General features: G+C 39.7%; 1 protein-coding gene across 5 annotated transcripts in view; it reads right to left on the bottom strand.

The window, feature by feature from the left end:
- Window positions 1-6,348: 6,348 nt before the first annotated feature.
- BCL11B (BCL11 transcription factor B) overlaps window positions 6,349-17,990 on the bottom strand; it is a 90,542-nt gene continuing 78,900 nt past the window's right edge. For all 5 annotated transcript variants that reach the window (XM_059819678.1, XM_059819682.1, XM_059819681.1 and 2 more), the window contains one exon: window positions 6,349-8,360. In XM_059819678.1, the coding sequence (XP_059675661.1) occupies window positions 6,349-8,360 (2,012 nt within the window). The remainder of the gene's footprint in view (window positions 8,361-17,990) is intronic.

Genomic DNA, 17,990 nt, shown 5'->3' with positions numbered 1-17,990 from the left:
TTCAAAATGAACGTAGCATTTTGGGAATTACAGCGTGAGCTATTGCCCAATATAATTGTCAGCGTCGGGTTCTGATTTCATTTTCACTGGTTTTTCATGAGTGCAACTTTTCAAAGCCTGTAACTTTTATATCACTCTGAAGCCTTGATCCAGCAAAGCACTTACACATATACCTAAATTTAGATTGTAGATTCAGGGAGCCTGAGATCAGGAAGGGACCATCTGTAGGAGCTCTTCTGTAGCACAAACCATTTAGCTTCCCCTCCTGACTTCTGAGTTGAGCCAAATACTTTAAAGTCCAGGAGCAGTTCCTTTGAAATGAATTTCAATTACCCACCTGCTTTGAATCACAAGCCTGTTACATGGTTTGTTGGACCAGGGCCTCCAGGAAATCAGAATCTGGACTCCGACACTCCAAATCTTTCCTGAGCTTTCCAATAATGGTTTGAATAACAATTCTCTCATTTAATATTTCCATGCATTTGCTAACAGGTTGGCTTGATAAAGAGTATCAGGACAGTGAACTGCCTGTAGCTGTCAGCTCTTACCCTCAAACTGCAAATTGTGCAAAATTCTGCCTTTAACTGTGCTTGCCTTTGTCCCTAGCTGAGGAGGAGGAGCAGATGTTCAGCTGCAGTTAGATTTTGGTGCTTCTCACATAATAATACAGAGCCTGTGGCCCAAATTCAGCTCCTGGTTAAATTGGTAAGCATTCTCTCTATTTGCGTTGGCATCCAAGAAGCGAAACACACTAACAAACTTAGGTGCATACAGCACACAGGTAAGTTCATGGGAATGGAAAGAAACACAAGAGCAAAGTTCTTCTCACTATCATCTTCAGAAAACTGAGCTAATTGCCCCAAACGTAACATGATTTCATATGAGAAATTTGACTGTTTCAAGCACTATTCTACCATTTTCTCTCAAGACCCCTACTCAGCAAATACTTTACATTATATTTAAGTCCAAAGGATGTAAGCAGGACCTGAGCATCTGCTTAGCATCAAGCAGGTGCTCACGATCCTCCCCAAACAAGAATTCTCTCCTGATTGACTCCCACGAGAACCAACTGAAAATATAGCAGAAGCTCTGTCATCTGTACTGAAGCTTCAACTCCTCACTCCCTTCTTTTTTCCCCTTCCCACCCCTCAATTTCAAAAAAACAGGAAAGACAAGATTTGGAGATCAAGTCAAATGTCCAATTTATTTTTATAACTTGAAACTGGAACAAACGTTGTTTTGAACGAGCGTACAAATGAAATGGTAGACACATGCTGAACTCAACATTGTGACAATAAGGGAAAAAAAAGAGGCCAAAAATCTTGTACAGAGAATAAAAGGAACAATAAATATTTCACTAAGCCATATTGAAATGACCTCCAGCCATCTCAACATTTTATCCATAATAAAAAAAAAAGTGCTCTTGTTTTTTAAACAGAGCACAAATACCAAGCAATAATAAATAGTTCCAAACTTGTAGTAAAAGACAAAACCTCCAAGTAAACAACAAAAGCTCATACAATAAGTAATAGAAAAAGGTAATAAAAATATTTTGCCTTGCCGGTACAAATGCAAACAACTTAAATCAACGTTACTTTGCTTTGCAGTTCTAAAATACAAAGAGCACCATAAAAATGAGTTTGCCTGTGATAAACAAAACCTTGGACTGTCTTTTACATAGGACTGGGATGAAATGCTGATTTTTTGACCCTTTCCTTAAAAATCGGTATTTTTCCTTCTAAAACCAGGTTCTTGGACCCGTCCTGTTGCCAAGGGAGTTGACTGGAGTTTTGCTCTGGACTTCAAAGGCAGCAGGACTAGACACAATGAAAGTAATAAATTCAACCTTAAAATAATAATAAAAAACTATTTAAATTGTGAAAAGAACTATGGCAGCATTCTAGCTATTTTAGGTCTATGTTATATTGTGCTTATGGCCTAGTAAACGACAGTTCTTCTAAGCAAGAAGAAAAGGAGGGCCATTTCATTATCACTACAGTCTGCAGAAACACAACCCTTGTGCTTTTGGGTGACTTATTGTTCGTTTCAGTGATCTAAGTCACAAAATTAGACAAATGCTGGTGTTAGCTACCCTGGATAATTAAAAACAACAGGGAGACTGGAGCTCCTAAGCAACTTACACTAAAATGAAAGGTGAAATTCTTTCTTAAATCGATGAATTGTAGACTGAAAATATTCAGTTAACTTCTGATCTTTGTTACACTGATGCATGTCCAAGAGATTTTGCTGAGTTCTGCGACATGACTGGATTTATATGAATGCCAGAGATCTGAATTTTCACCAAAAAGTGAAAATGTGCCTTTAAGGGACCACATTCCAGCCTCAGCTGCGCTGGAGTAATCCAGGACTAAGAGTGATGAATAATTCCTGATTTATATCAGTTTAATTGTGATCCAGAATTTGTTCAGAAGTCTTAAGGGTACATTGTTCAAGCCAGGAAGACACGTATCTATCTGTTAGGTAGCTGGACCAAATTCTCCCTGCTGTCACACCCATGCCTCTCCAATTGCTCCAGCAGTTCTGCACTGATGAAAGCAGCAGAAGAATTTGGCATGGCAATATTTATTGGTTTTGTTTTTAAGTTTTACCGTCATTTCCTGCAAGAGCGGTGAGCATTTTCTCCTTCTCCCCTTCACTAGAGCATCAGTGCCTCTTCTGCCACCTGTCTTCCCCTCAACCCAAAAGGGAGAGAGCGTGAGAGAGAGAGAGAGAAAGAACAGCAAAGAAGAGAGAAATCAAAAGGCACAGGATTTCATCCCAGTCCTTCAAACATTCAGAAATTTATGGAATGTACAATTAGGAGTGAACAGCAGCAAAGCAGCTAATAACATGGACTGGCAAGACCTGTACACGGAGTAGGTCCTGTTCTGACAGGGAAGAGGAGGGCTGTGCCTGGACCAATTCTACTTCAACCCGGTTACAGCTGTACCAACAGCAGACCGTTTTACCATTTTATGTCAAAGTGGATGCAACAGCTCTCCCTTTTTGCTATGAAACGACTTTCTTCCAAAGGGCGGTGGCAGGGTGCAGGGAGCAGTGAGTGGGGGTGGCCCGGAGAGGGAAGATGTGTTGGACATCTTCTTGTTTGGAAGGGGGGAAAAAAATCTCCTCTCTCTCTCTCAAATCTGCAGGAAAGCTGTGGGATGTCACCCCAGACACCTTTATGGGAACGGAATTTCATTTCACACGAATAGGCAATAACCATCCAGCCTGGTTCAACCATACCTGGTAAAACCTTGATGCAAGGGGTCCAGGCAACTTTGAAGTTATTTAGAGCCCTGTGGGAACAGCACTTTTTTGTAGGCCATTTCTGACAAAAAAAAAAAAATATATATACAACTAAAATTATTTGTGAACAACAACAACAAAAAAATTAAAAATAAAAAAGCACTTAATTATTTTGTTTTGTTTCTTTTACTCAAAGGTCGTCTAACAACCCCCTTTTTTTCCTGTACAATAAGGACTTCACATACAAATTTTTTTTTATTTTTGCAATATTTTATCCTGCCAAATTAAAAAAATATATTATGGCAGCCTGTTTGTTTGTTTTTATTTTTATTTCCAAATTCACTAACAAAAAGGTACATTAAATCCCTTTAAAAGGACAAGCGTACAGTTAAAAAATTACAAGCTTCAGTAAAAATACAGCAAGTGCCTACATCATATGAATCAACCAATATCAATATCCATTCCAGAAGGGGAAAGGAAGGGGGGAAGAGGAGAAAAAAAGAGAAAAATAGGTACAGGTCAGAAACGTGATTTTTTTTTCTGCAAAGCAATAACAATATTAAGCACTTTTTTCTACATACTTTTTCTACATGGTGTAGCAATCACCTTTTAATCCCCAAATACAAGATTCTATACATTTTTCGAAATAAAAATTCAACACCCAAGGCAGAAAAAAATTTACTAAAACTCAAGACTTTACAGTTACAGTGACAAGAACAAATTTATAGACCCACCATTTAAATTTTACTGCAACATTTTCAAGGAAAAAAGAAAAGTTTTTTTTTTTTCTTTCTGGTTTTGTAAAATGCCCAGGCATTCTCCATTATTACAAATACTGGTCCACTTTTACAGTAATCAAGAAATTTTAATATATATAATATATACTAAAACCCCGTCACCAAAAGAAAACAATATACACATGGCCATTATGGCATTTTTTTTTTAATAACCTATTAAGCAAACTTTGAAAAAAAAAAGATTGCTCAAACACACATACACACAATTTCTTTTTTACCCTTGTATGTATTCAATACTGTAAACGTATTTTAAGACAGAGTGCACTAAATTTAAATTTTAAAAAAAATTAGCCGTTGTTCCTGAATTGTTTTTTCTCATTCAATGATAACAACTTGTAATTTGTGTCATTTGAGTTTTAATTCAGCAGTAAATCATTTCCATTCCATTTCCTAAGCAGCGTTGTCCTGAAAAAAAAAAAAGGCTGAGAATAATTCAGCTAATGGATGTCCGAAGTTGTGCTGGGTATACATCTTCATATGATTGGGTCTTATGGCATTTTCATGTCCACTATCTTCAAACAGTAATTTTTTTATTAAGTAAATGTGGCTTTTTTTTTTCTAAAGAATGTACTTTTCTTGTTTTACTTTTTTTATTTTAAAAGTCTTTTCATTTCACAAAAACATTTTGCATTTGTCTCAAGAGACTCAAATAGGAAGATCAGTTTTCAAGGCACTCACGTCAAATTGAATGGCAGTAGAAAAACTGTCCAATAAATTATTTTTATTTATTTTTCTTTATAGTGCCAGTATTGTGAATGCCATGCTTAGCAACACTGACACTTAATCTCAGCTGTTCCCTTACAGTTTAACCCACCTTTGGGCCAAATAGAAGAATATGATGTAATTTCTTGTTGAGAAGCCATTTTTCTCTTAACCACAAACTAAAGCTTTAAAGTGCGGGTCAACATAATTAAAATCTCTAACCATAATTGTCCACTGTTTGCTAATATTAGTCATAAAAGGCTTTAAAAAATTTGGAATTTGAAAGTAGAGCAGGTGCATTTTTCTTTTCTTTACTTTTTTCTGTTGTAATGCTTTTATCTGAATACAATTCCATTCTGTTCCTAATTAAGTCAAAGGGGAAAAGCTTACCGACTTCAGTAGGAGCAGAATCTTGCCAAGACAGGTAAATCAACTAGAATTTATTTTTTCCTTCCTTGTAATAACATCATTGTACATCATATAAGATAGTTCTAATATTTCTATTCATAAACCAAATGCCTATGAGCTGAGGCTTTTCATTGAGAAATTCACACTTTCCCATCCTTTAGTAATTATTTTAACTATAGCAAATCTGGACTACAGTAGATGTCCTGAACTCAAATTTATGATTTTGCAGTTTAAAAAGAAAAAATTATGGCATATGGTTCCTCCAGGGTTTTAAAAGAATATTACAATACTCAAGATGTACTGTCTCTGAGAAGAGTGGCGGGAGGGGAAGAGGGAAGGAAAGACACCCCAAAAAGTGACAAAATGGCACTGATATGTTGCCATAGCTTTTAACAACAAGAAGAAACTATCTGATAGTAATGCACAATTAAGAACATTTCTGGTTTTTGAATGTAGCTGCCTTCTGCACCTACGTCTTTTTTGTTGCCATAACTTTAGTGATGAAATCCATCTAGAAAAGGCCTCTATCGTCAGCGACATTGTCAGTGCTACATATTCAATCCAATTCCAAAAGAAAGTGCTAATTTTAAAGATTGTTATCCGCTGTACAATTTTGTTTTCCCTAATCTTCAAGGTTATTTAAGAAGAGGAAAGGGGAAAAAAAAAAAAGAAAGAAAAGAAAAAAAAAGAAATATTTCTGTTTAAATGCTGGCTTCTTCACAAGAAATTACACATGGTTAGCTTAAATTTCAACAAAGCAGCGGCCCAAAAATTATAGTTTTAAAAGATATGTTTCTCCCCTACAATGCAAGTAATCTCAGGCTATGACTGGGCAAAATTAAAAAGGGATACCCAACAAAATTTTAAAAGAATTTTAAACAGAAAGAATAAAAAAAAGTACCTGCACATGCCAAAAAATTACAAAAACCCAATAAATACAGAAATTATTGCACAGTTAAAAGGCTCCACAATTTTTACTGCCTTAATCAACCCTCGGGTTTAATAGAACTTTGTAGACACAGGTTATATTTAAGTGCCAAAGTCTGGCACCTACCATAGTTATGCTAAGTTATGTTTACGGAGGCAAGTTAGGTCATCTTTTCTCAGTTGGCAATAGTTAAACTGTACAAATAAAATGTTACCTAGACCCCTGAAATTTAACCTAGCGGGGGCGGGGGGGGGGGGGGGGGCCTTAGCTTCTTTCTGCCTGCTCAATTTTGACGTCATTTGTCAGCAAATGTTCTCCATGCCACTTTTTCATGTGTTTCTCCAGGGTGCTGTAAACACTGAAGGGCATCTGGCAAATGTCGCAGCGGTAGACCTCCTTCCCTATCTGGCCATGCGTTTTCATATGGCGCGTCAGCTTACTGCTCTGGGCACATGCATAGTTGCAGAGCTCGCATTTGTAAGGCCGCTCTCCAGTGTGGCTCCGACGGTGCACCGTCAAATTGCTGCAGTTCTTAAAGACCTTGCCACAGTACTCACATGTATCGCTCCTGCGCCCTTCCTTCGAACTGGGTCGCCCAGGGCCGGGACCGCTGATGTGGGGGGTGCTGCCTCCGCTCGCCGTGCCGCTGCGCCCTGAGAGCCCCCCGTCCAGCATGTCCCCCGGCGGGGTGGAGAAACGCAGGCTCCCGTTCTCCGATGAGTGCTCGGAAGAGGTTGCGAAGGGGGATTGTCGGGAGTCTGTGAATCCGAGGAACGGATCCTTCATGAAGTGCCGCGATGCTGCGTACCCTACCAGCCACTGGGAGTAAACATTTTCGGAAGGTATTATCGTTGCTGGTGGCAAGTCCAAATCTTTCTCTACCTTTATTCTTTTAGAAGAATTGTTTAAACTGGGGCTCGTGATAGGCGTCGGCTTGCGGGGGAACAAGTTTGGGAAGGGTTCACCTGGGCCAAAGTTTCTTCCATTGACCGTCCCTTCCTCACTGCGGTCCAGCTCTCCGACCACTGAGTCTTCATCGCCTGGATCTCTCTGACAGAGGTCTCGAGGACACAAGTCTCGCTGGTCAGAAGACCTTTTCATGAAGCTACTCCTCTTCTGTTTTTCAGCTAGCATGTCATTATATTGCTGGATGGCGCCTAGACTTACATTCTCGATGACTTTTCCCAGGACAAGAGATTTCTCATCCGGCAGTGACTTGGAGCCGTTTTCTCGATTACGACTCAGCTCCGAGTCCATACTGAAGCTCGACTCTGGCCGGCTCTCGTTTTCGAGCTCCTCTTCCTCCTCCTCCTCCTCCTCCTCTTCTTCATTGTCATGGCCCAGGGAAGGATCACTCTCATTCCTGAAATCTGCCTCACTGGATTTCAGTCCCTCTCCAGTGAGCTCGCTTGTGCCTGGCTCGGGGGAACTAGTGGTGGACAGTCCATCATCTGACCTGCCCGTCATGGAGCCAGCTTTATGCATATGCGTTTTCATGTGGCGTTTTAGCTTGCTGGCCTGGGAGCAAGCGTGGTCACAGAGCTGACACTTGTAGGGCTTTTCTCCTGTGTGACTGCGCCGGTGCACGATAAGGTTACTCTGGAACTTGAATGTTTTCCCACAAAATTCACAGGACTTGCTCTTGGCCTGAGGCTGGGGAGGTGTAGTGCTGCTGGGGGGCATGGGGGGCAGTGGCGGGGTGCTCAAAAAAGGTGACTTAGGGCTCGGCTGGAAAGGATTCAACAGGCGATGCATAGGGTTGGTGCGACTGGGCGAGACTGGCGGAGGGGTGGAACTGTTTCCTGCCAGCTCTCGAAGCCTTCTGGAGAAATCCATCGCTGGAGACTCAATTGCCATGGGGTTTAAACGCATAACTCTGTCAAAGGCACTGGGATGCTGGGCAACTAACCCCATTTCTTCGGCACTAAGGCGATGTGGATCCAGATGATGACGAGGCGGTGGGCTGAACAGCGGAGGCGTGTTTGGAAGCCGACCCTCACCAAAGCCAGGGTGTTCGCGCAAGATGGGTCCTGTCATCCGCAAAAGATTGAAAGGGTTGTTGTCTCCAAGGAAATTCATCAGTGGGGACTGTGCAACAGTCTCCGGTCCCAGAGGAGGAGGGATGGTGATGCGTGGAGTAAGGGAACTGTTTGAAGGGCTTGTTTCCAGGTAGATGCGGAATCCATGTGTGTTCTGGGCATGCTGAAGCAAGAACCAAGCGCTATTAAAAGGCTGCTTGCATGTTGTGCAAATATAGCTTGAAGGCTCATCTTTACCTATAAAAGAAAAACAGAAAGAACACTCAAAAAATAATACAGCAGAGAACATTTAAATACAGTTGGCATGCACTTTATTTTGCTAACACATTTCATCCTTGGCATTTCTGAAAGAAGGACTTAATTGCAATGTATTGACTGATATAAATTGTTGAACAGCACATTTACTCACCACACTTATTCACTTAACATGTATGACAAATATCACACATACGCATTGGTGCTATATACATTTATATCCTCTAACTTGCAAATAAAACCTTCTTTTATGACGCATAAGGTTCCAAATCCTTTCACGTGTTTATTCCACAAAAAGGAATTTGTTTCAAGGAATTTATGACTACAGCTGAAAACCAAGGAAAATGCAGTGTGGTAGGTTTTACAAGGCACCTGCAAGGAGCTTCAGTGTCATTTTCACTCTTTCATTTTATATTTTTATATACTTCATGCAGCAGTCCCCTGAGATCTTGCTGAATTTAATTTATACATGCTTCAGTCATGCCAGCACTTCCATTTTTAAAATACTACGTAGGTATTTAGCTGCACAAGTCCTATTCAAGTCAACAGGAGCTTGGAAAATGTACCCTTACATAAACCACTTTGACATTCTTTTTGCCAAAACACCAAGAAGCCACTCAAATGAAACATCCGGCAATCAAAGCCGACAGCACAGTTGCAATTAACAGTAACAAATGTCGGGCCGTGCTTGAACTGGGTCCCAAGAATTTCTGAGCCTGAGCCTGCCCTCCAATGCAGAATCAGTCACCGGAGCCAAAAACATTGTTCTGTTTGCCTTTCTAGCCTCTTTGAACAACTGCATAAAGGTGGAAAGCATTCCTTTAACCTTGATTCAGCTTTACATAAAGGACAGGTGTGGACAAGTCTGCACTACAGTCATAATTTTGCTAGCTAGAAAATTCCAGTCCTGGGCACAATATAAACTATGTGCTATCTTCAAAAAGCACTTTCCCCCCACCCCTCCTTTTTTCAATGCCTCTGCAAGACTCTGATAAATTCACAAATATGTGTCAACTTGAAAATCATGATCCAGAATTTGTTTTGTTGGTTTTTTTAAATGAGGGGGAGGTTTCCTGAGAAAACAACTACCCATTTTGGAAAATCTAAAATTAATTTCTTTCCTGTTTGTTTGTTTACAAAAGCACATATTTTGGCTAGCGATGGCCCTGCTGCACCTAAAGGCACTAAACTTCCTGAAAGTTCAAAGCCTGAACCGAGCTTCCTGCCCGACCTGTATCTGCGTAACGACCCGAACGAAGCCTGATCCCAGCCCCTCCGCAGGAGCTCAGATCTGAAGCTGAACTACACAACCCCTTTCTAGATAGGGGGACCGCAATTCATAAAAGGCTGTTGCTTGAGCTTGAAAACGAAAGAGTTTATAAGGTGAACAGAACTGTATTATCGAAACTACCTTTGTAAAAAAGAATGACTCATAGCAGTCAAAAAAGAAAAGAAAAAACATTAAACTCGGGCACACCAGGCGAAGCAGGATTGCTGCTGACTGAATTCCCATCTTCTGGCTGTTGCAGGAACGGCTGCCGCTAACAAAACCTACAAAACCTTAGACAAGGAGGCTAGAAGATTATCTGCCTACCTATCAGCCTGTCAGTCTATCTAATCTTAACACCCAATGAACATCCATAAAAGCGTAAAGGAAAAAGCATCTATCAGATTGAGACTTATTTACAAAGGTAGGTGATAAATGTGGTGCAGCTCCTCACACTCTTATTGATTTAGTAGGGCTATTGCTGTGTATAGCAGCTTCAGACCCCTGTTTCGGAGAAGCCGGCTCTCCACAGCCAAGAAAAAATGTACACAACACGGTGGCGGGCATTTCTGCCTGGCTGACACAGCCCCTGTGCCCCAGCCCTGCATGCTGCGTCGTACAGGACAGGCCCAGTAACTTTGATTAATCGCTAACAACCGCTATTGGAAAAAACACAAGTTTGGGAACTGTACTCGGCTTGGAAAAAGTGCCCGTAACTGCTATTGACATTCATGAAAGACACATACAAACACGAAAAAGGAACTGATACATTATCCCCTAAAAATCTACTCAGCACTGAGGCAGTTAGGGAGTTTTATGTCAGCTCTGCAGCCAAAGCAACGGTCAATGCTCCCATTATTTCTTCAAATATTTAAATTTCTGTTTCTTACAGAAATATGATGAAAATGTCTAGACCTTTAACTTTTCTTGCACGGCAACATGTGTAGCATAAAAAGTGACAGAAATCACTGAAGCAGACTAAAGTATATAACATACTCTGTCAAAAGCTTTTTTTAACAATATGTTTTACCTCAGCTCACCCTAGAATAGATTTTAATAAAGCCCCTTCTGAAGTGTGATCTAATAGCAAATGAAGTGCAGCATCTTACAAGGTCATATATCTTCAAATTAAAGAGTGCTCTGCACCTTTCACCTTCATTTTATCCACTCTAATTAATCGATTTATTACCCACAGCTGTTCGATTCTTTCATTTCTAAAGTCACAGCATGCATTCTTTTTTGTTGTGGGGTTTTTTCCTTTAAAAAAATAAAGTGTGTGAGTCCGTGTGTGTGTGTGTGTGTGTGTGTGCATTCTCCTTGCTTAGCTCAAGGGCTGACAGGAGGAAGAAAGCAGCTGTGTATTAGACGACAACGACGACGACAACAGCAACACGTTTACTTCAGCAAAGGCACATATGTAAGGAGAAAAATTCCTGAGCAGGCTGAGGATCAAGGCCAATCTAAAACTGAAATGGCTGATTAAAAAAATTACCCTCAAAATGGCAGCTGGCTGGATGCTTGCTACTACATGTTACATGGAACTGAGATGTTTTGGTTTGTTTTGTTCTCCAAAACTTCACTTCCGTGAAATTCAAGTGAGGAAAGTAAATCCCCCTCCTTTTTAGTTTTCTTTCAAACAGAGCAAATTAGTGCTATTAGTGATCTACGATTTACAAGCTAGCAGTCATAAAACAGTCTTCTCTTCCTTTTTGTTTTGCCTAGTTTTTACGCTCCTTAACACTCCTCTTCAGGAGACCCCGACACAACGGCAAAATTGACTGCAGGCTACCTGGCTACCAACCTCTGACTGCTTCACGAGTGTTCATGTGTGCATGCCTGTGTATATATATATTTTAACTTTCACAACCCTCAAAGACTCTCCCCAGACTCCCTGTGTAAAAAAAATGAAAAAAATAAAATAAAATGTTCATTTCCATATTATCACTTCATGGTTATCTTGCCTAGAAGTTGCCCTGAGCAGTGTAGATGCTCACTTTTAAGAACAGAGCAATGTCAAAAAGTCTTTGAAGATCCACTCCGAACATTTTTATATTCAAAAACTTGCTAAATATTTTAAACATGCCCAGAAACAGCCACGTATTGCTCAAGAATGATCCTTATATTTAATAATGCAGTGCACCTACACTATAAAACTCTTTGTTATAAGGCTACTTTTGATATATGGCTATCTTAATCCCTTGCCACCTGTACTGAAGTCTGTCTAAATACCCACTTTATGACAACTAGCTATATAGGCTTTGCCATATGCAGTCTTTATCACTTTAGCATGTGCTTGACTTTGAGCATGTGAGTAATCAACATCAGTGAAACTTAAGCATAGGCTGAAGCGCTCTGTTGGATAGTGATGAAATTATTCATGTGCTTAGAGTTAAGCACAAGCTAAGACTTCATTAATATTGTTCAATGAATTGCACATGGATTCAACCTTACAGTCTGTAACTAGGCATGATTTTGGGGGCTGATGGCTCAAGTATAATTTTTTATCTTTATATTAGTTGGTAGATGCGGTGTACGTACTGAGATGAGACATCCAAGCCACAAGTCCTGAGCAGTCAGTAGTAGCTTCAAGGTTGCACTGAAGCCAAACAAATACTGCCACTGGAGTTCAGACATGAGACAGGTTTATAGGGCTGGATCTTACTGAGACACAGGTGTATAGGTTCAGAAATATTGATTTGAAGGCTAGAAAGGACTGTGAAATTAAAGAATGAGAGGACTGGGATAAGCCTTAAGGGTTGCCCTTGTCCATATCCTGACCCAAGGGATGTCCATATCTATGCATCTATTCACATCTATAGCAGATACTCCACTGTGCTACTTCAAAGGCCAGCCGCATGGAGAGTCTACAACCTTCCCAAAGTCTACCTCATTCCTTCTCTCCTTTACCATCATGAAGGTTCCCCAAATGCCTAACCTAAATCTTTCTTCCTGCGATTTAAGACCATAATATTTTGTCCTACCTACATGTACAGGAAAAACATAGGAAACAATTTAGTCTGCACCTCACATACAGATATAACCCAGCCCAGTGATTTGCAGTGGAACCACAAACCCTTCCCCCAGCTTGATTTGGAAATGCCAAGTGAGAGAGAATTCACTATGTATCGGAGTAGTCTGTGGCAATGGTTGACTACCTTCGGTATTAAAAAGACTGTCTTCTTTCTGATTCGAATTGCTGAGCTCAACTGCCAACCATTAGATCTTGTTATGTTTTTATCTGGTAGATTAAAAATCTCTCTAGTATCTTCTCCCTAAGCAGGTAATTGCAAACTATGAACTTACTGAACACTCTTGCCTTTTGTGCATATTATGACAAAAGATGGTCTTTTCCAGAAATATTAAAATGTGTTCTTTCCATTACTGCATGACAGATTATGTTCCATTCAAAATGTCAAAGCAATAATGAGCTCTTTTCTCTTTCATGAACAGCACAAAACAAAGCTAAATTCAGATCCTGCCTCCCAAATTCTGCCCTTACAGCGGGCAGTGAAAAAAGACAGGTCAGTTTGCCCAGCCCAGAACAAGAGTAGCCTGGGTCTGTGGACATTCATTCCACTGCACCAGGCAGCCTGAATCCCCTGACTTATCTGTCCTCTGCAGTCTGACTTGTATCATTTAGTGATACGCAGATCTTCCTTGCCCAGTCGGTACATGACTTTCTATATACCCTGAACGCTGAGCGCCTTTGCCCTGGAGATAAATTTCCCTCAAAATATCCTCAGTTATTCTGGATACCATCAAACAATAATCAGTGTGAGATAAGCACTGTTGAGAATTCATTATTTTCTGCTGGGCTACAGTGACATCCAGTGCTTTACGAATCCTCCCCTCAGCATGCCTGAATAATTCCATTAACTGTAACAGAGAACGAACTCCCCCCCTTCTTAATCACCCACCCATAACCCCTGCCAGGACTGTGGTGAGGACCTGCAGTCAGGTCCACATAACCACCGCCATTCTTTACCTCTAGCAATACTTTCCAGATAATGTTTCTGGTTCCCCTTACAAAGTTACAACAGCAGCAATAAAAATGTAAAGGAATTTTAATGCTGCTTTACTGCACCTTTAGAAGTTCAGGAAAAGTAGAAACTTGCAAGCTTTAAAGAAAGGACACCTTTTATTGTAGCACTCAGGAACAGACATGTATCAGGTTCCTACAATCTTTCCACCAATGTTACTCTCTTCTCCGCAACTCAATTTTTAATGAGCATTTAAATAATTACTCCTTGTTATTATGATGGTTACTCTAATAACACCAATAAAGGTAGCATGGATGCTCCATAAAAAACACACCTTTAATTGAATTATTATTAAATTAAAATGCCATAATTGAGAACACTAGTTTAACAAGTCTCCTTATAAGACCAGCTGACATTAAAGAGAAGGGCATTAAATACTGGAAAGATTTAGTGTTTCATAGTGAAGAAAATATGTGGTTGTATGTGGTTTGACAGGTCACCTCGACAAGGGCCAAATACTTTCCAGGTGTCTGCAGTGTGGATCTGCAGTGTGAACTATATCCGTTCATACCTGGTGCTTGACTGGTTATGCAAAAATATCTCTAATACAGGTATGTCTGCTGAAGAAGTTTTATAAGCTACATTACCACTCTAAATTATCCAAGTTAGCAAGAACATTTACTTACATATGTTTATGATTGAATAAACATATGATGAGCACACCCAATGTCAAGAGTTTTACCCTCCCTGACATACCTGGGGTGTTTGGAAGTGCTGCGACCTCCATTTCAGAAGGACTCACAGTCTCAATCAAAAGGAAGTAGCATTCACACCTGGGTGAGGATCACCACTGCCAGTCCAGTGCCAGTCACTGGTTTTAAACACCAAATGCAAAGGAACCATTTCTCTTTATACCTCTCTTAATTTTAATTTTGTTTTGATGGCAACACAAGCTGAAGATGTAAACAAGCACAACTCCTCTATCCATCCCCAGAGCTAACACAGTGCATCCATCCCTATACTGCCTTGTCTAAAGAAACGGCTCAAGAGAGTCTTGCAGCACATCCTGCTGAAGGTGACAGGGACTATCACCAACAATTCGTAAAGCAAGCATCAACTGGCAACTAAAGTTGGTGGTTTATGACTTAGCAAGACGCCTGCAGTCTCACAACCTAAGCACCTCCAATTCTCCACTCAGATAAACAGCCACTCTCTCTTGTAAAGCTCAGCCGACCTGAAGTGCATCTCAGTCAAGAAGAGGAGATGAAGGTTTAGGTGCAAGAGCCCAAGCACGAGGGGCCACAGAGCCTGTCATCATCTGGAAATGGGGAATCTCAGGATGAGGTCAGTGAAAGGAGAGAATACGACAGGGAAACAAAAATGAAATGTTTTTAAGAGGTGGATGGAAAAATAAGGGTGTCTGAAGAAAGGAGGAGAAGTAACTGAGAAGTGTTACTTCTCAGTAACAGAATCCTGTTTCCTCCCATACTAGGCCCTGTTCTCTTTTTCTACCTTGCCTCTTGAATACCCTATCTCCTCCAGTGCCATCTTCAAATAGAAGAAAAATCACGACTTCATGCAATATTCTTCTCCCACACACTGCCTGTGTGTTTTACAGCTTTCCCCATCCTGTTTCTACCTTGACTAGTGAGACTGCAAGTTCTCTACAGAGATTATGCAAGAAGCTTTATGCCAAGAGAACCTACAAACCCCACAAGACCCTTTCATTCCCAGCACTGATTTTAATCAGCAATGCGAATATTCTCAAGAGCATTTTCTACCTGTTGAAAAAGATATACACAAGCACTGGTTGACACCAATATTAAAATATTTTAATATTAAACTACTATTAGTAATGTACTATTAATTCTTTTTATGCTAAAGCCAACTGCCAAACTCTGGTGGATTAAATGCCCCACTTTTGGGAGCCTATTTTATTTTCTGAAGCCATTTGTGCTTTTCAGAGGTCTTCTTTTTCTATTAGGCAGGACTGCAAATTGTCCGTTTATCATTCTTGTAATAATAAATATCTTTTTTGTCAAATGAACTATTTTATTGTATGAGTAGAAAAGCAAACAGATTAATTACCAATCACATGGCTGAGAAGTCAAACTGTCATACTGTCTGTCTACAGCCAATCCTTTCATAATTCCAAGAACAAAGAGCATGAATCCTTGAAAGACCTAAGAGATCTCTGCCTTAAAATCATACTCTTAGCCAAACTCCGATTTGAATTACCCTACTCTGAATTCAAAGTAGCTCCAATGACCACCATTGCAGACTTCGAATTTTTCCAGATAAGCTATACCAGCTTATCACAAACAAGGATCTTAACTAGGCTTATATGAGTATACCAAGTTGTGATTTTTTTTTTCTTTAAACTTTCCCCAGAAGCATTTTATATGTCCTCTCTGGCATTTATACTTACAAAAAAGGAGACTGCAGGCAGACTACAGCCGTGCATAACACAAACAGATGCTTCCTGCTTCTTAATGGACACAGGCGACCTTTGGCTGAAGATGCAGCTTGTGTTCAATAGTCCCATTTTCTGAGAGACTTAATCATACCTCAGATCTGTACTGCCAGATTCACATAAATGAGCCAAATGCACAGCTCAGTTTAATTTCTAGTGCATTACAAAATGGCAATATTATATTTTTAGGTATAAAATGTCAATAGTCATTCTGGGCAACTTCCTTCTGGATGTCCAATTTCTCATTCCTTAAAAGAGTTTGTGGCTTACTGGAAGTTAATGTTCAGCCTACAGAAGTATAAGAAGTGCTTTTACTTAGTGCAGAAAAAGAAAGAAAAATGCATAGCAAAAATTGGAACTCACAACACAGGGATTTTGACCCAGAAACACTATTAAAATGGAAGATAAAAAACATGTTTGTCATCTCTGAACACCTTCTTCTAATTGGTGTTAAATTCTAAAATACAAAGGCAATTTATAAAGCAGAGAAAGGGAGAAGTGTGAAAAGTATGGAGCAAACAGGAAAATCAATATTAAAAGATCAATAGTGAATGAGTTAACTTTTAAATTAGCCCTTTGTGATACAACAGTTTCAATCGACTCCACCTTTAGCATCTAAACAGCTTTGTGTCTTTTAGTTAGTTTCTCTGAACCTAAGACATCAGCCCGCAGACTGAAAGGATGCTTTACAAACCTGCTGTATAAAATAGTGAAAACTCGCTGTGAAAATGGGGAATGTAAACGGGGGGTGGGGGGGAAATACACCCACTCGTGAGATGAAAAGACCATAGGACTAGCCATGGCTGTGGTTTAATATATAGGATCCCATTTACAGCATTCGTGAAAAACCCTTGTACTGCTCAAGGACACTTTTAGGCCTTTTCTTTGCATAAGGTATTCAAATGCATTTGAAATAATGTCAGTCTTTTCTACAACATATGAAATATGCCAGCAGCTTCCCTTCAAATCGGTTCCTGTAACTAGTTTTGTTTGAAAACTGGCAAGTGCTGGGATTTTTTTTTCCCACAGACTTTTCTAAGGTGCCATTTTCTCATCTTGCAAGCAAGAATTCTCAGTAATCTGAATAGGAACTTAGAGGAGGATACATAAAGGAAATTGTCCATGTCATATAATGGAAAAATAAAGAGTAAATTAGGAAACAATAAAAAAAGCCAAGGGGTGAAAAAGAATTTTCCTGTTTTCTTCCCCAGGAGTACTTCAGTCTGTTTTACTACAACTATTTCTTAAGGGTATTAGGTGCCTATTCATAGTTAGTAAATGAAATAGCATTTTTGTTTTAATTCATTGCTTCTTTAACAAATGCTAACTCCCATCTCTACTTCTTTAAATCCACAAAATCTCCACGTTCAATCCTAAGAAGTATTATAAAGGCTGTAAATCTTGTTTTAATGGAATGTACATTTAGCTATGAGGAGATAATTGACGTTATGGAGGGCCTAGATGCTGAATTATATAGGTTATCTAATACAAAGGGGACTCATTACCGAAGCACTACAAACAAGTAGTAATATATGTATATTGTTCTGAGTGGCGTTATAGCAAAAGTGTTCGGGTCTGCAGGGATTTATAAAACACAAGAAAACAGCAGACATGCACTTGTAAATTTGTCTCATTTGTCTCTGAAGTTAAAGGTTATTCCCTTGATCTGAATTTGTAATAAAAACATGCTAGACTAAGGTTTGTAGAGAATGTTTGAATATGTAAATTGTGTATAATGATAGGCAATTATAGGGTAAAAACTGGACCTTATGAATGTTACAGAATTGCATGGAGCATCAAAGTATTTTCCTTCAGATGAAATATTTATCTTTTATGCATGTTATAAGCACTTTTTCAAAGGTATTCAGCAACCTATTTGAGTGGAGAGTTGA

The sequence above is a fragment of the Gavia stellata genome, chromosome 7 (assembly GCF_030936135.1).
Source record: "Gavia stellata isolate bGavSte3 chromosome 7, bGavSte3.hap2, whole genome shotgun sequence".
Taxonomy (NCBI): Eukaryota; Metazoa; Chordata; class Aves; order Gaviiformes; family Gaviidae; genus Gavia; species Gavia stellata.
This window is presented reverse-complemented; position numbering and strand designations above follow the sequence as displayed.